Source organism: Phaseolus vulgaris, chromosome 8 (assembly GCF_000499845.2).
Source record: "Phaseolus vulgaris cultivar G19833 chromosome 8, P. vulgaris v2.0, whole genome shotgun sequence".
Lineage (NCBI taxonomy): Eukaryota > Viridiplantae > Streptophyta > Magnoliopsida > Fabales > Fabaceae > Phaseolus > Phaseolus vulgaris.
The window spans coordinates 55,450,826-55,466,940 of NC_023752.2; the positions used below are offsets into that span (position 1 = coordinate 55,450,826).

At 30.4% G+C, this 16,115-nt stretch overlaps 1 protein-coding gene across 4 annotated transcripts; it reads right to left on the minus strand.

Annotated features, from left to right (window-relative positions):
* Window positions 1-938: 938 nt before the first annotated feature.
* LOC137824374 (protein argonaute 4-like) lies at window positions 939-8,866 on the minus strand. Of its 4 annotated transcripts, none has more exons than XM_068630006.1 (23): window positions 8,678-8,866; window positions 7,060-7,293; window positions 6,768-6,976; window positions 6,442-6,666; window positions 6,180-6,316; window positions 5,978-6,075; window positions 5,791-5,888; window positions 5,511-5,673; window positions 5,305-5,421; window positions 5,113-5,220; window positions 4,602-4,664; window positions 4,407-4,520; window positions 4,166-4,331; window positions 3,960-4,072; window positions 3,716-3,853; window positions 3,491-3,621; window positions 3,078-3,143; window positions 2,430-2,493; window positions 2,230-2,341; window positions 2,073-2,146; window positions 1,589-1,683; window positions 1,456-1,487; window positions 939-1,362 (listed from the first exon to the last, which is right to left on the minus strand). In XM_068630006.1, exons 2-23 carry the CDS (start codon window positions 7,288-7,290, stop codon window positions 1,202-1,204), a joined length of 2,715 nt encoding a protein of 904 aa, XP_068486107.1. In that variant the 5' UTR covers window positions 7,291-7,293; window positions 8,678-8,866; the 3' UTR covers window positions 939-1,201. The 4 variants fall into 4 exon arrangements, with proteins under 4 accessions (XP_068486107.1, XP_068486110.1, XP_068486106.1 ...); XM_068630009.1 differs by having other exon boundaries at window positions 6,442-6,663; window positions 8,678-8,810; XM_068630005.1 differs by having other exon boundaries at window positions 8,620-8,787.
* Between the last annotated feature and the right edge of the window lie 7,249 nt (window positions 8,867-16,115).

Genomic DNA, 16,115 nt, shown 5'->3' on the forward strand with positions numbered 1-16,115 from the left:
AAACACATAAACAATATTATATTATCTATGTAATTCTATTTCACATTTTGTATTATTAATTTAAATTATTTAATATTATTGATTATACTTAAAAATCTACAAAAGCCAATGATATCATATAAATAATCAACTAAAGTAATTGTAGTCAAAATTTAATCAATCTAAAAACATATTTATCAGCATTTAATATATCTTGATGAGATTTTTGACTGAATAATCTCCACTGAAACCAATAAGTATTCCAAATTAATAATTTTAAACTATCAAATATTATTAAATAATAAAATATTTATTAGTAGTAATTAAAACAATAAAGTGAAATGAAATAATTACAGCCTTCTACCAGTGTTCTTTTGTATGCCTACTTTACATCGCGGGAAAAAATTCTAAAATCCCGAGTTTTCTTCTCATGTTCACTTACAATTTCTAATCAAAGTTTCATTGGTATAATGATCTTCTACACTTTGAAGGCAATGCAAGTCTATCAAAGGTTCCATAAAATCTTCATTAGTCATGCCTTTTTCAAAAGCAATAATCAAGTTATTTCAACGTCTGAGTTGACAATTATTTTATCATGACGTTATGCAAGAATGACCGCAGCTATAAAAACTAGAGATACAAAAATCATGCGTGTCAAAGTCAAAAACATTATAAAATAGTTAAATCTAACAATTTCATAAACTTGTATCAATTGAAAAATAATCACATTACTTTAAAAAAATTCAATCAAATTTCTTCCAAATCTGTAAATATTTAATCTTAAAGCCCAGACTATGATTTTCTCCAATGTCGAAGACTATGCAGGGTAAATAGTTTTAAAAAATTAACCTAATAACAGGAATAAAAGAATATGCAGTAAAGTAAATGACGAAACTAAACTTGTTCAGGTTCAAAATAGCATCCATCACAAGCAGCAAGAACGTAGGTCACAAACAAGCTTTTATATGAACATAGGATATTATAAACCACATTAACAAAAAGTGCATACTTACAAGTAAATCATCCACGCAAACGACTATCAAAAGAAGGAAGTACTTCATGACAACGTACAAGTAATAAAAGATTAAACACATGTAAATGCAAAGGCAAAACGCTTTTACATGTGCAATAATCTTTCAACAACCTAATCGTTCAACTGTCTTCCCGAATAACTCTTTTACCTATATTTCATTACTATTCCTAAAACTGCATAACGATTTGCTCAGCAGAAGAACATTGAGCTAGAGACATTATCATTCAGTCTAGGCAATTGAGGGACAGTGTGAGCACCACCATGACTAGAAGCTGTCTCCGATCTTTCCTCAAATTTCATAAACTGACCCATCTGAGTAGCAGCCAAGTGAGCATAACAGATTGGAGCAACTGCAGATATATATATGCTTATTATTCACCAATTCATAACAGCAAAAATAATCACACGAGTAACTTGAATACAAAATTCCTGTGACAACTTACCGACAGATATGGCCGTGGTGCTCCTCTGATACCTATCGACACAAAGCAAATAATTCTTACAAGAAATGTCCAAACGATTCTAAATATCAGGTAATAAATAATATTCCATTTAAAAAATAATAATATAACTTACACGTATGATAAGGAGTGTACAAGCTCCTGCAGATCATCGGCTGAAAACCCAATCTCATCTAACAAAACATGATAATGTGCGGGTCTACTTGTACCCTGAATAGGAATTTTTTTAAATCACTAAATAAATTAATCCAAGTTGTAACACAAAACCATCATTTATGGATAGCCTGACAGAAGAACAATGTGGTTATAATAAACCAAGATTAATATGCAAACATGATGTCCTCTAAGTTTTTTTGCAAAGAATAAATCTCAATCCGATATACAAAAAACAAAACCATACTAATGAAAATATAAAAATAACAAGAGGCGATAAAAACCATAAAAAAAAAAACATGAAAACTAAGAAAAAATACATGCAAAATAACACATAAAAAAAATAAGGAAAGAATCCAGAATTAGACCTGGGAGACTTCACAAACTTATATAAAACCATGTCAAAATAGTAACAAAGGGGTCACCAAAATACTTCGACCACTTACTATCATTCCAGCATGTGCACACATGTAAAAATCATAGTTCCGAGGATGACAAATTTTGCTATCAATTACAGTTCCTGCAACAAGAAAAAAAAAATTAAGTAACAAAACAAACAAATATTACCTGATCTTAAAAAACTTTAAAACAAAGAAATATTACCAGGAGGAACATTGTCAGGAGAACCAGCTTGAAAGAATTTAGTATGATGGTTTTTTTGAGCAACAATGACCAAAAATTTGGGATCCCAAGTAGCATCTAAAAACTTGCAAGCCTAATTTTAAAAACAATAAATATTAACCACAAAATACAAAACAATTCTATAGTTAAATTATTGTTTGAGCAGGTCATGTAACAAGCACCTCAATAATTTGGTCAAGTTCGATGTTTAAAACTTGATTGAACTGGGACTCACTAACACCATCTCTAAATTCAGGAAAAAAAAGAGCTAGTGTTACAAGAACAAAATCCAATCCGATAAAGCACAATAACAAAAATACAAAAACTTAAATAATGTCACTTTAGGAAGAAGATGAAAAAAAGTCAATAAATATGTATATATAAGCAAAAAAAATCGTGCCCTGCAGGAGGATAACATGTATGGGGTTAACAGCAGCTAAAAAATACCTAAATTTTCAGATGCATTTAGAAATTATAACATCAAAAACTAAATTAAAAACATGTACTTGACATTTGTTTAAGCCACATTTTTTGCATACATTTTAAAGTCTTAAACATTTAATATTACCAAGTAATATTAAATAATTTAATATTATATTCAAATAATACTAAATAATTTAATATCAAACATTACAAAATAAAGGTTTGCAGGTATGGTATGCACCGCTACCTTAATTCCATATATAGCATTCTAAAATTAATTATTAAATTAATAAATTTCAGAAATAATTTAAGCTTACAGAACATTGACCTACCACGAAATATTTAATAATCAAGCACAATAACAAATTAAGTACGCACAGTAATTTAGAGGATATGTATATGTTAACCTGAAGATGATTATATTTTCAGGCTTTCTATTCCCAGAACTTTTATAGAAATCAAGTAGTAGCTCCCTGCAAACATAAAATAGAAGTTCCTAAATTTCCATATAATACAGACCGGGATAAAACGGTGATGCAAAATATTGTTTTTGAATATGATGATAAAACTAATTCACTTCAAATTATATTGCTAGAAATACCTTTACAGCAACTGGTTTAATATAACAGATTAATTGGGAAAAATTAAGACAAAAGTACTACTGTAATAAAAGAGTAATGAGATGATAAAATACATACTTCTAGATGCCATGATTGTAGACTATTTATCTATAGACGTCAATATATATTACCAGATTTTTCATAAAATAGATGTCATAAATAGATGAAATCAAGTATTCCAAAAAAATTCTCATGTTCACCTAATTATGCCATCATCCACCTCTTCAGATACTTTCTTAAACAAATTGTCAATCATTTCAACCTTCGGAGACTGGGTACGGACACATGCCCTGTACTTTGATATTAGGGGCCACTCTCGAGAGCTAACCACCTAAACATAAGAATATCACGCATGAAATGTTCAATGATTATTATTTTCAAACAAATACAATTCATAAAAACACATAAGACCACCAATCAATTACCGCTGCAATTGAAGGAATATCTGTTTGCCCTGGGGAGCCATGAGACACATCCATGCCAATAATGATGGTGGGAGCTTTGGAAACAACGGGGATGGAAGGAGCATGTTCAACGCCTAACAATGAATTCAAGCCTCCAAGCTACACAAAATAAAAACCAATGATAAAATAAAACAAAGAAATCCCTGGTGACAAACAAGAAATACAAAATATACAACATAAATTACCAGAGAAGGTAATACCATACCTTAGCATTGATCTTCAATAAAACATTAGTTAAATATTGATCATTGACCTTTTGTGGAGCTATGCACTGGGTAACAACTCCAAAATCAGCAAGATTTCTCTTCTTCCACGGACCTTACCAAGTTCAAATAATTTAACAAGAATGAAACTAAACTATTTCATAGGAAAGGCAATAAATTACAGTGAAAAATAAATCAAATAACTAACCATAAAGATCAGAATTTTTTCTCTCAGGAAGCAGACAAAGAAGAAATTGCGGAGCCCCAGGAAGTTTAGACTGCACGAATTCAAGCATTTTCTCCACTCTAACAAGAGGTGGGGATCGTCTATTGCGACCATCTTCTTCAAATACATCAAAAGGTGGTTCGATTGCCTGTCAAACACAAATAAGAAAAATAGTCAGCAAGTTTATTATGTTTCTAAGTCAACATGTAATTGCAGAACTTACAATTCCTTTCATTTGACCGCACTTTTGGAGATCCCTAACAAGTCCCCGTACATCACATCGGGCAGAAAAGTTAACCACAGCCCATTTTTCAATTTTTGTTGGCCTAACTAATTTCTGGAGAAAGAACACCGTCAACAAAAAATAATAATCTTTAACTAAGAACATAAAAATTTAGATGAGAAGTTAATTAAACACCTTTTGATTAAAGTTCCATCTCCCATTTCTAGGATTGAAGTCCTCCCCATTTCCAAACTTTAACTGAAAACAAAAATTGAATTATCAGTCTCGAATTCAACAAGAACACCAATAACAAATGAAGCTACAACTCAAAGTCTATAATTTGCCTTAGACAAAGCCAAATAAAAATTACTAATACTAGGAAATCAAAACTGATATATCTAAGTATATAAAAATATAACAATTCCTACAAAAGAAAGTGATCATTAAAAATTACAGAATATCCCAAGACAAGGGGGAATGCAAATTTGCAAAGACAATCTTTGAAGGTAAACAGGCGCGGAAGTATTTAAATAATCTTCCACAAACACTATTTAAAAAAATCCTTCTGAAAACAGGATTGAATGAAGTGTTTCTTTCAAATTTCAATGATGTTTAGGTAATCTAATTGAATACACAAATAAGACCGGCAATGCACGATAAAAATTACCAAGTACTAGAAAAATTATAAAATCATTAAGAAATTTACCCTTGGAGCTTGTAAAACCCGACCTTCAACTTCAGTAAAGCCAGAGCTAATAGAAATACCACAATTGCGAAGCATAGGTTCAGAACCATAATTGCTTCGACTCAAAGCCTGTTATTATAGAAGTAACATCAGTTCAACCAGTAAATGTTTATAATACAACAATTGATCAAAAAAATATCCAAAGAGCCTTACATCTGTCAAGACTCTCATCCTCTCCTGAGGCTTCTGCCTGGACTTCTCCACCAATGAGGACCTTTGGAGTGTGGATAGAGCTTTCGTGTAACGTTGAAGGGATACCAAAGAGCAGAGCTAAGCACAAATAAGTGGGATAGAAAGTTATTCGAGAATGATCAATTTCATATTGTGGACTAAAGAAAAACAAAATCACCAATGTATACCTCAAGAGGAAAATATGTTGGCCGCTTGGGCTTTCCAACATTAATACATGGAAGATCACCCGAGTAGCGGAGTTCTATGTTTCGATGATTAACAAAATAATCATACACAGTCACCTCCTCAGTATCATCACCATCCACTCCACCCTTTTTCTTCAATGTAAACCTAATATATCCAAATCATTAAAATCCTAACTTGCAGGTGACTGACTATAACCATAACAAGAGCAATCACAAAAATGTAGAGAATTAATGAACAATGACAAAAAAGGATAAGAAATACAGTTGCTCATTGCAAGGCTTGTCACTAAGTCCGGTTATTTTATACTCTTGATTGGATGGACTTGCTTTAATCCTCAAATTTTTCAGGGTCCTCTTGGCCTGTTGAAAATAATTAAATCAAAATGGCATTGCTGAAATTAAAAACAAATGAAACAATACAATGTAGAATTGTTGGAGAATTTGCTTACCCTAACCCAGTCGAGATTAAATGGACCTTTTACATTCTGATTGGAAATGAGGAAGTCCACCACAGGCCCAGGAGTAACTATCATTGTGGTTGAGACATCTGGAATTCATTTTTAAAAGAATGAGTAAAGCCCAATTATGAAGAATGTAAATCCCCAACCGCAGTAGTTACCACAATGCAGCAAGTCAACCAACAGATCGTACCAATATTAAGTGACAAGCCACTCTGTGTGGTTCGAAAACTAGAATGGAATCCCCTGCAGCCAAGCACACCTCCTCCTACATCAGTAAAATTCTTCGGATCATTATGGAAGAATGACTGGCGCACAAGCAAACAGCCTCTGCAGATAGATAATGTTGTTAATAAAAATGTAACATGAGCAGACAAAGAAGGTTGCACCAAAGTATTGTCGAAAATCAATTACAATATATAAGGAATAATAAGAATTTGGTATAAATCACCCACTGTTTAGCAGCATGCTGCCTTAGAATGATATCAAGAACTCTTATAGCTTCTTGATAATTATCAGAATCCTGTCCACGGAGAGCATTGACAATGGCCTGCAATGGAATCTTTGAAGCAAAACTTATCTCAACTTTAAAACTTTTAGCTCTATTTGGGCGCCTCATTCTCTTCTTGTCACCCTCACTTAATTCTCCATTTCCATCAGGGCTGACATTTCCATTACTTCTATATATACATGTTTACAGAAATTTACACAAAAAGTTATACAACCAAAAACAAGGGCATATAAGCCAATATTCAAAATAGAAAAAACACAACGTCTGAACCTGCTAGTAGAAACAACATCCTCCAGAACAACAGTAAACTCAAGCCGGTTGCGGGCGAGAGAGCCAAGTGTAAAAAGCGTTTTCTCGCCATCATAAGCAAAATTCTTCCCGTTCAATTCAGAATTATATGTCTCCTGCACCCTGTCAAGCACCTTTCTCCCTACACCCTTGCCCTCTACCGGACGTCCATCTTCATAAGAAAGAGATACCTGCTCAAACATATACAATGAATGCACAATTCCACATACACATATACTGGTAATTAATAACACAGAGGAAACAAAAGTCATACACTATACTGAAAAAAGTGACCATCAGTGTTTCCAACATTCACTCTGAAGTGATTGGTGAGAAGTCGCAACTTCGTCCCTTTAGAAGCAAGGCCACGTCTGGCTATTGGAAGCCTCAAAACCTTTTTCTTTTCAGGCTCCAGTTTGACAGGAACAACATCTGATGGGATAGCAGGTGGTGGGGGAGGCAGAGAACCCTCATTCTCAGTTCCATTTGTCTCGAAAGAAGACATCTCCTGCATAGTTCAAACATGAAATAACCAAATCCATGCCAAAAAGCACCGTCAAATATCAACTATATTGAAAAAGTGATTAAAAAACTTGGGTTAGTATTAGTCGGGAATTCACATAGTCATTCAAATAAAATATACAAGAGTTTGCAAATGAACTAAATCATCAGATATTATACGCATGCAACAATAACAATTTGCAAAACACCAAAATAAACATCATCTAAGAGGGAGAAGCAAGTACAATAATATTTATTAATAAAAAAATGAGTGATAAAACAAGACAACCAAATGCATTATACATTATACAATACAAAACCTACTTAAACAATAAATTCAAAAATAGCATAATCTTCTGAGATTATGTGCATAACTCAAGTCAAGTACAAAGACATCATAGTATGGCCTACTTAATGCGACAAAAAAAGGAATAACTGTTTTGCAAATTGAACAGCAAAATAAACATTGATTTAAGAGGGGAAAACATACAAGCAAGAGTAATATTTATTACTAAAACAAAATGCAGAGAAACAAAGCAATTAAGTTACCAACAAAATGCATTTTACACAGATAAAAGTACTCAAAAAGCACATGCAATGCAAGGAAAGGTCTACACAACAGTGCAGTCAACGACAAAAGCACGAATGGGGAAGTAAAAGTTAAAACTAATAATATTTTTAAGAAATACAAATAAAAAATAAATTAAAAAATTAAAACAAGGGATCTCTGATCAGAATCAGTCCCTGAAGCAAGTATCTGGTTTCAGAACACAAATGCTCAAAAAATAAGTGGACGATCCGAATCATCATTACATAAACGCAGTTTTCACTTTCAAAAATTTTAGGAAAATATTAAAAAGCAAAATAAGAAAAACGTAGCGGCCAAATCAAGCCGCCAATACACATCACATATAGTTTTTCGCTTACAAGAAAACACAGCTAATGCAAGGAGTATAGTAAAAAAAACTCTGGAAAATAAAGCAACGCCTCAGACGCAAAAACTGGTCAAAAGTCAACGAATGCATTTTTCTTCAGAATAAACACACGCAAAACGACGATCAAAGTTAAAACACATGCAGAACAAAAATACAGCACAAAACACAAAAACGCGAACGGAAGCAAACAGTACCAAACTATTTGCACAAAAAAACCCTAAAACAATCAGAACACGCAGAAAAAACCGTAAAATAAACAATGAGAACAGAATAAACAGAAGAAAAACGCCGAAAACAGAGAATGCAGCATGTGATCATGACGTATATCAAGCAAAGCAAAGAGTAAACGCAAACGACGAAGCAAAATTCGCGTGGTAAAGTTTTTATTACTCACTAACCAGAAATCAGTACAACAAGCTTAACCCTAGAACATTCTACCAGTCCTACCACTCTTACTTATATAGTAGTGGCAGTGAATAGAGAATCGTCAAAACCTCCCTTTGTTTCCTCTGAACTGACTAAGAAGAAATAAAAAAATGAGTCACTCTACGGTGACCCTTGGATACAGTTTCTACTCTTCCCCACTCTCCCACTTTAGATGATCTGATTTCTTGACGTGGACGGCTGAGATTCCTTGTGTCAGATGACCCCTTTTCTCTCAGTTTTTGTTACTTTTTCTTAACAAATTAAATCCTTTCATTAAAAACAACTTTTTGCATTTTAAGTCTGTCGTTCGCAATTCCTTGTGGATATAATGCTGTTATTAAGAATAAAAAAAATTCGGATAGGCATCAATGTGCAAAATTAAAAATATTCCCTTCTCCGTTTAATGTTAAAAAGTACATAAAATATAACAAATTATTCACTTGTTCATTATTATTTCAGAATTGTTATTTCCAAAAAACAGAGTACGGATTATTCAAGGAGTTCTGAACATCATAGATTTTATTAAAAGCAAAAAACTGCATAGATTTTATTAAAAGCAAAAAACTGCATAGATTTTATTAAAAGCAAAAAACTGCATAGATTTTTTTTAAATCAAAAACTGCATAGAAGTTAATTATATATAGTAGTTAGTTAACTTACGTATAACTTAAAGTGAATAACTTATTTAAAAATAAATAAATCAATCACTCATTGTTTTTGAAAAAGCTAAAATCAGAAAAAAGTAGAAAACATAATGTTAACTTTATTTAATATATATTATTAGTTAAAAATAAAGAGAACATTTTTGCATTTATAATATGTAACTTTATCCTCGTAATTATCATTATTATTTTTCTTCTATAATCTTAACTACGTTACATAAATCATTCACAATCTCTAACAATAGTTAATCATACCACACCACACCACAAATTACCTTTTATATTACCTTTTCTTTAAATATTAAGATAGTATTTCCTCTTTTTCACTGATAAAAAGTAAAGAGCAAAGAAGCATACAAAGTTTGATCATTTATATTTTAGACACAACTTAATGGATAAAAACTTAATTTGCTCATATAATTTATATCTATAACAATGTGATCCCTCGTTTATTATAAATAAACTATTTTCTATTCTACTTTTAATAATATTTTTAAAGTCACATTATAAAATTTACAAGGAAAATATAGATATAAAAAATGAGAAAAAATAAAAGTACTTTCCCTTTAACTATTTACGTTTAACAATAAAAGATTCATAATGCCTGTATCATAATCATTTATTTCATGTTGTAACTAATTGTCATCTCTCTTTCAATGGTGTTTAAAAAAAAATAACTTTTACTCTTGAGACTATGCACTCTCTTTATTTCAATTCCTACTTATTACAAAAATGTTTTTTTCATTCATTCACTTTTTTTCTTATTTAACTTGCCTCTTTTTAAGCTAGTCGTCATGGTTGTGACCACATGTTTTCTCTGTTATAACAAAAAAATCTTTCTAATATTTTATAGTCCTTTTTTTTGGTTCTTAAACTTCTCTTTTTCACTTTTTCTATATCTTTATTGTCAATTTCACTAAAGTTCATCCTTACATCTTCCCCTCTCACACAACATCCATGACTTTATTATCCATTTTGCACAACTGCCAATGCTTGAAGTTTTGATTGGTTACTTTGTTTTTTTTAGACATGGAGTTTTGCATTTTTCCTTTCTAAGGTTCTCTTCACTTTTGAAATCTTTAACCAAATTGGTGTTAGTTTGTATTTCTAACGTGCTTAAATTGTGTCAAGTTTAAATGTGTAACTACCCGTATTTGATATTTGAAATATATAATAATTCATTCCATGACATATTTTATTTATTTTACATATTTTTTAACACTACAACTCAAACTAAAAAATCTTATAAATATATATTAATATTAAAGAGAGTGCTTACTCAATTCTTATATTCCTTTATATATTTATAATTTTTTAAGATCTTACTTACTTTATATAATTTTATACGTTTTTACTCACTTAAGTATCAGATAATCGGTTGTAAATGAATATCTTTTCATCGTCTTCGTCCAACTCGTCAATCATAACTCAGAGTTATTATTCGACTTACAAGGTGAGGGTCGGACTTCCTCGAAAGTTGAAGTGGTCGAGTCTGGAAAAGTATAGTGGAACATCGGACGCAAAGTCTCATGTCAAGACATATATTACTCAAGCTACTATCTTCTATGGGGACTAGGGAGTACATTTGAATTTTTGTTATTTAGGACAATGTATCATGAGAAAGTAAGACGTTACATGTCACATAAAGACAAAATGTTAACCGTCAAGTGATGAAATGCCTAAAAAAAAGACAGAATTCATCATTACTAATAAAAACCCTCATCGGTATAAATTGAAAAACATTTTAAAAGGAATTATGAGTCACATCATATTGACTAACAAAGTCGAGTCGTGCAAACACCGACCTTCACAATTATCTATGAAAAACCTAAATGGGTTAAAACTACAAACTCGTTCATCCCTCAAATTGGTCATCTTGCACCTCTTTTAAGTTTTCGAGCCTGGATGGGGTCTATGTACCTACTCATGTCCGAAATATATACAAATAATAATATTAAAATTCAATGAAATCAAGTGCAACCTAATAAAATTGGACATAAACCAATAAAGTTTGATGCAAACAAATAACTCATGTTTATTTAGTAATAATAATTAAATAACATATTTCAAGATATGTCTTATTTATTTTACATATCTTTTCAACATCACAACCCATGCCTAAAAATACATATCAATTAATGATCATATTAAGAGATACATCCCAAGGTAAATGATCATATTAAAATCCAATTTATATAATTTAATTATTACCTTCAATGAATAGTTATTGACTAGAACGCATCTTATTGTAATCACAGGTAGGCACACAAGTCCACCAGCTCAAAATTCGTGAAGAGGAGCAAGTCGATCAATTTGAAGGATGAACAATCTTGATTTAGACTCTTTTAGTTTCCTCATATGTCGGTGATTTGCAGGGCGACGCTTGCATGACTTTTGATATGTCATGCATTAAGTTACATGGCTCAAATTACACATTTTTTAATATCTTTTTAATGTGCATTAATGAGTTTTGAATGTCTTTTCAAGCAACATAAAAAGGATCAACCTTTTTAGTCAACATAAACAAAAATCGACCTTTTCAGACCATATGTTACCAAGATGATACTATTTAAGTGTCCTATCTTCACTTAATAAAGAACAATTGATTGCTTGGGAGAAGAATTCCTAAGCTCTGGTAAAATTAAAAAATAATTCATTATATAATTTTCATCAATTACATTTGTATGTAATTACACTGTTCATAATATTTTACACAAGCCTATAATCTAGTCAATCAAATATTTTCATAATAACAACCTCTAGTTGCTTAGATGACACTAGTTTCAAAGGAGAGACAAATTGTTTGATCTCTCTTTCACTTAAGCATTCACTCATCCTTAATTAGCCATTCATATTCTCATAATACTTAAGTGTCACATTATTGTTTGAGTGATGTAATTGCACCATATTTCAAAAACATCCTACAAAACCATTCAACTTTTGAGTAACCACTTGTTATATAAGTAGCAAGAGTCTACAATATTTTTTTTTTTCAATTTCTCGCTCACTTAAGTCTTTAACCTCAAATCATAACTTAAACAACAATGTATAGGTGTCAAAATTAACCAACTTGACCCGTTTTGGTTTAACCCGTCATTTGCTCATAAAAAATGGGACAAGATGTGGCTAGCCTGTCATAGCATAACAAGTTGAAAACCTTGGTTTGTCTCGTCATTTTTTTAAATTATATTTTTTTTTTCAAAAACATTTATGTTAAGGGGTATCCTAGTTTTGCTACTTGTGAATGTATTTTTCGTGGGAGTATAAGGGAGTTTATTGGTGATTTTTTTGCGTGTTTTGAAGTTCAAACAACTATGATTGTTGAGTTTTATGGAGTTATACATGCTATGGAGGAAGCTCAAAAGATTAGGCTTACTAATGTCTGATTTGAATGTGATTCTACATTGGTTTGTGTTGCGTTTTCTTTTAGGACTAATGTTTTGTTGATGCTTCGTAATCGATGGTATACTTGTCTTAATGACTGTGAGAAAATCAGGTTTAAGGTTACTCATATTTTTCGTGAAGAAAATGAATGTGCTGATAAGTTGGCTAATTTAAGATTTATTCATAGATAACCATTTCATTAGTATAATAGGTTTCCATATAGTTTGTTCCTAAAATTATTTATGAATATGTATAGTCTACCTATGTATAGTTTTTGTTAGCATATGAATTTTGGTATAATCCCCCCATAGTTTTGTATTTTTTTTAATAATATTTTTTTCATGTGATGACAGATGATTGTTGTTATTTGAGGTGTCAACTTAGTTGAGATGTTAAGTTGCATAGTGATGCCTAACATGAAAGCTTTTATAAAAAATTGTATTTTAAAAATTTATTATTAATATATATATATATATTAAAAGTACATTTAATCATATAAATGTTTTCTAAGCTTTTAATTGATTAATTAATGTTTCTCATCAAATAAATCAAAGTAGTTATTAGTTTTACATGTTAAATTATTTAATTATTTTATAATTTATTTTGTAAGTGTTGATGATTTAAGTTACAACAATGTTGTATATATTGCATTCTTTGAGTAATATAATACAAAAAAAAATTAATCTTTTAAAATATTTTTTATTTTAATTTTTAATAAATAAAGATTGACACACTAGTTCATTCCATCTCTAACCAGTGGTGAATTAGACCATGTGGACCAAAACGGACTAACTGACTAAGAATACCAATCAAATCCACCAATTTTTTGCGGACAAATTAACCCACTTTACCACACACAGAAATGTGCATGATATGAGGCTACTTAAACACTAATGCATGTAATGATTACTCTTCACTAATCATATCCCATATCAATATCAAGTGGTATATATTTAATTAATCAAAAAAGTTCTTTAACGATTCACAAAACACCAGTTATACACAATTACACCTTAACTTCAAACAATCTAAATCAGTTTTAAAAAAAAATGTAACTATATCAGCTCCCCCTTGCTTGGAAGTTTTGTGTCCTAATAGCTAAATAGTTTCAAAATATCACAAAAAGTTTAAATTGAACTTGTGGTACTTCCAAGGTTTTAACCTTATAAATCGGTATCTCCCTCAAGAAGAAAGTATGGCTTCGCAATCAATAGTGAGAGCGAATTGGTTGAATAAAAAACGTATTATAATTGAAATGTCTTCTTAAAGCTTTTTTAAAGATAAGTAATGACAAGAATTACAATAAAGTAAGAAAAATAAATAATATTGTCAAATGAAAAAAAAATGCACATAAAATCCACATCGAGTTAAATTCAAGCAATCTTAAATGGATTGTTTCAGAATATTTTTGAACTATTTAGTTGCAATAATTCTTATGCAACTAGAAGAAGAACAATTTATAACCTTTTTAAAAAAATCATTTATGAAGGAACACAAGATATTAAAAGTACTCAAATAGATATAAACATAACACACTTATATCAATACGGAAGAATATAAAGAAAGAAAATATTCCACCCGTTCTTCAAAATAATTTCTATCTTAACAATATATTTTATCGCGAAATATTTTAATTATTTAATAAAAATATTTTTTTTTTAAAATTGTTCCATACAAATGCATTATAATAATGTTTTGTAAGAAAATTATCTCTTATCGTACAAAAGGGATTGATACCCTCCTACCGGTTGAATAATTTATTCATTGTTTTGATTAAATCCGTTTTGGTGAGTCGGTACACACTCTTTCTTTTATTCCTTAGACTTGTTTGGCTTGTCTTTTCTTCCTCTCCTCTTGTTCCTCTACTTCATTCCAACTTTATTTTCTTTATACGTTTTCTTGGTCGGGAGAACACCTGCAAAACATGCTCCGACACTTAAGTGAGTATTCGGTGCTCGATGCAATAAATGCTTAATGACTTATCTTTTTTTTTATTGAAAGTTATACTTATTTATATGTTTGTAACGAGTCTCGTTATTGTGGGACTAAGATTAATGTATGGATCATAATTAGGAGTATACGGCCTAATTTTTTTTTGGTACGATTTAGTCTTAATAATCATCTCTTAATTTTAATACATTTTAAACGTATCGATCGAGGATAATGGATATCAAACCCTATATAACTTGTAAGTTCTCACCTATACGTTATCTTACATCTCCAATTCTACTGTATAAAAAAAACGTGAAAAAAAGGTTAGTTCACATAAGTAATAATTTCTTACAATAATCTGTATATTTCTAACGTGATAAACACTTCTTACACATTACTTCATGTATTTATACCCATTTTAAGCAATAGATTTGAGAAATAAAAATGGTATTTGGACAAGATTAGAAGATGACGATCCTTCTACCAAAACTAGTGGATGGATCCGTTGACGAAAGTCAGTATGTGCAGTGCAGCAGCACCACAGCCATAAATTATTAAACCATTTTGGATACTCCCAACCACTTTAGGTGGTGCCAATAATGGTGGTTGCACAGACTTGGCATTATCACACAGCATACGCCACTCACCAAATATACTCAACTTTGCACACACAATACACCACTTACCATTTTATTTTTCACATTTATATCATTATTTATTGTAATTAATTAAATAAGAAAATTTATGTTTCAATGTAACAACAAGACGTAGAAATTTAATATAAGAGAATTTAGTCTCTTTTATCAAGTCATTAGGTTTTTAGAGAAACAATTATTGTTTCCTCTCTTCAGTGCGTGACATCCGCTAATGACTAAGTACAGAAAATTGTCCATAAAGGGAACATCAAAAGTCAACATAGAAACAGAAGAAAAACACAAAGATAATGTGAAAATAAAGAGTAAAAAAATTAAAATTTAATTAAAATAGTAATTTCTTTTACACCATCGTATGTAGTAAAATTACTAATTTTATAATAATTACTTTTAAAATTATAGCTAATATATACAGAAGTAACATATTTTGTTAAACTAAACAAAATTAGTGGCAAAACAATGGAACTTTTTTTAAAATACCATAAAAAAATACAAGTTGTAATAAATGGTAAATTTTATTTTTGGCCACTGTAAATTTTTTTTCTTTTATTTTTCTCGTTCTAAATCTGGAAATGACTATTTTTTTTATTTCAATATTAGAAGCTAACTGCTCATTTATTAAAAAAAGTGATTATTTTAAATCAGATAGACTAATGTGGTAACATAATAAGAATATGTGACACCTAATAGTTAGCAAGGAGGAAAGCAATGGCTTAAGATTTTATAGCAACAAAAGGAAATTATAAAAATCAAAATTAAAAGATATTAATTTGTTTTTTATAGCTGTAATAAATAAAACTTATTTGAAAAACTAAACACTAATGATAACTATATAGT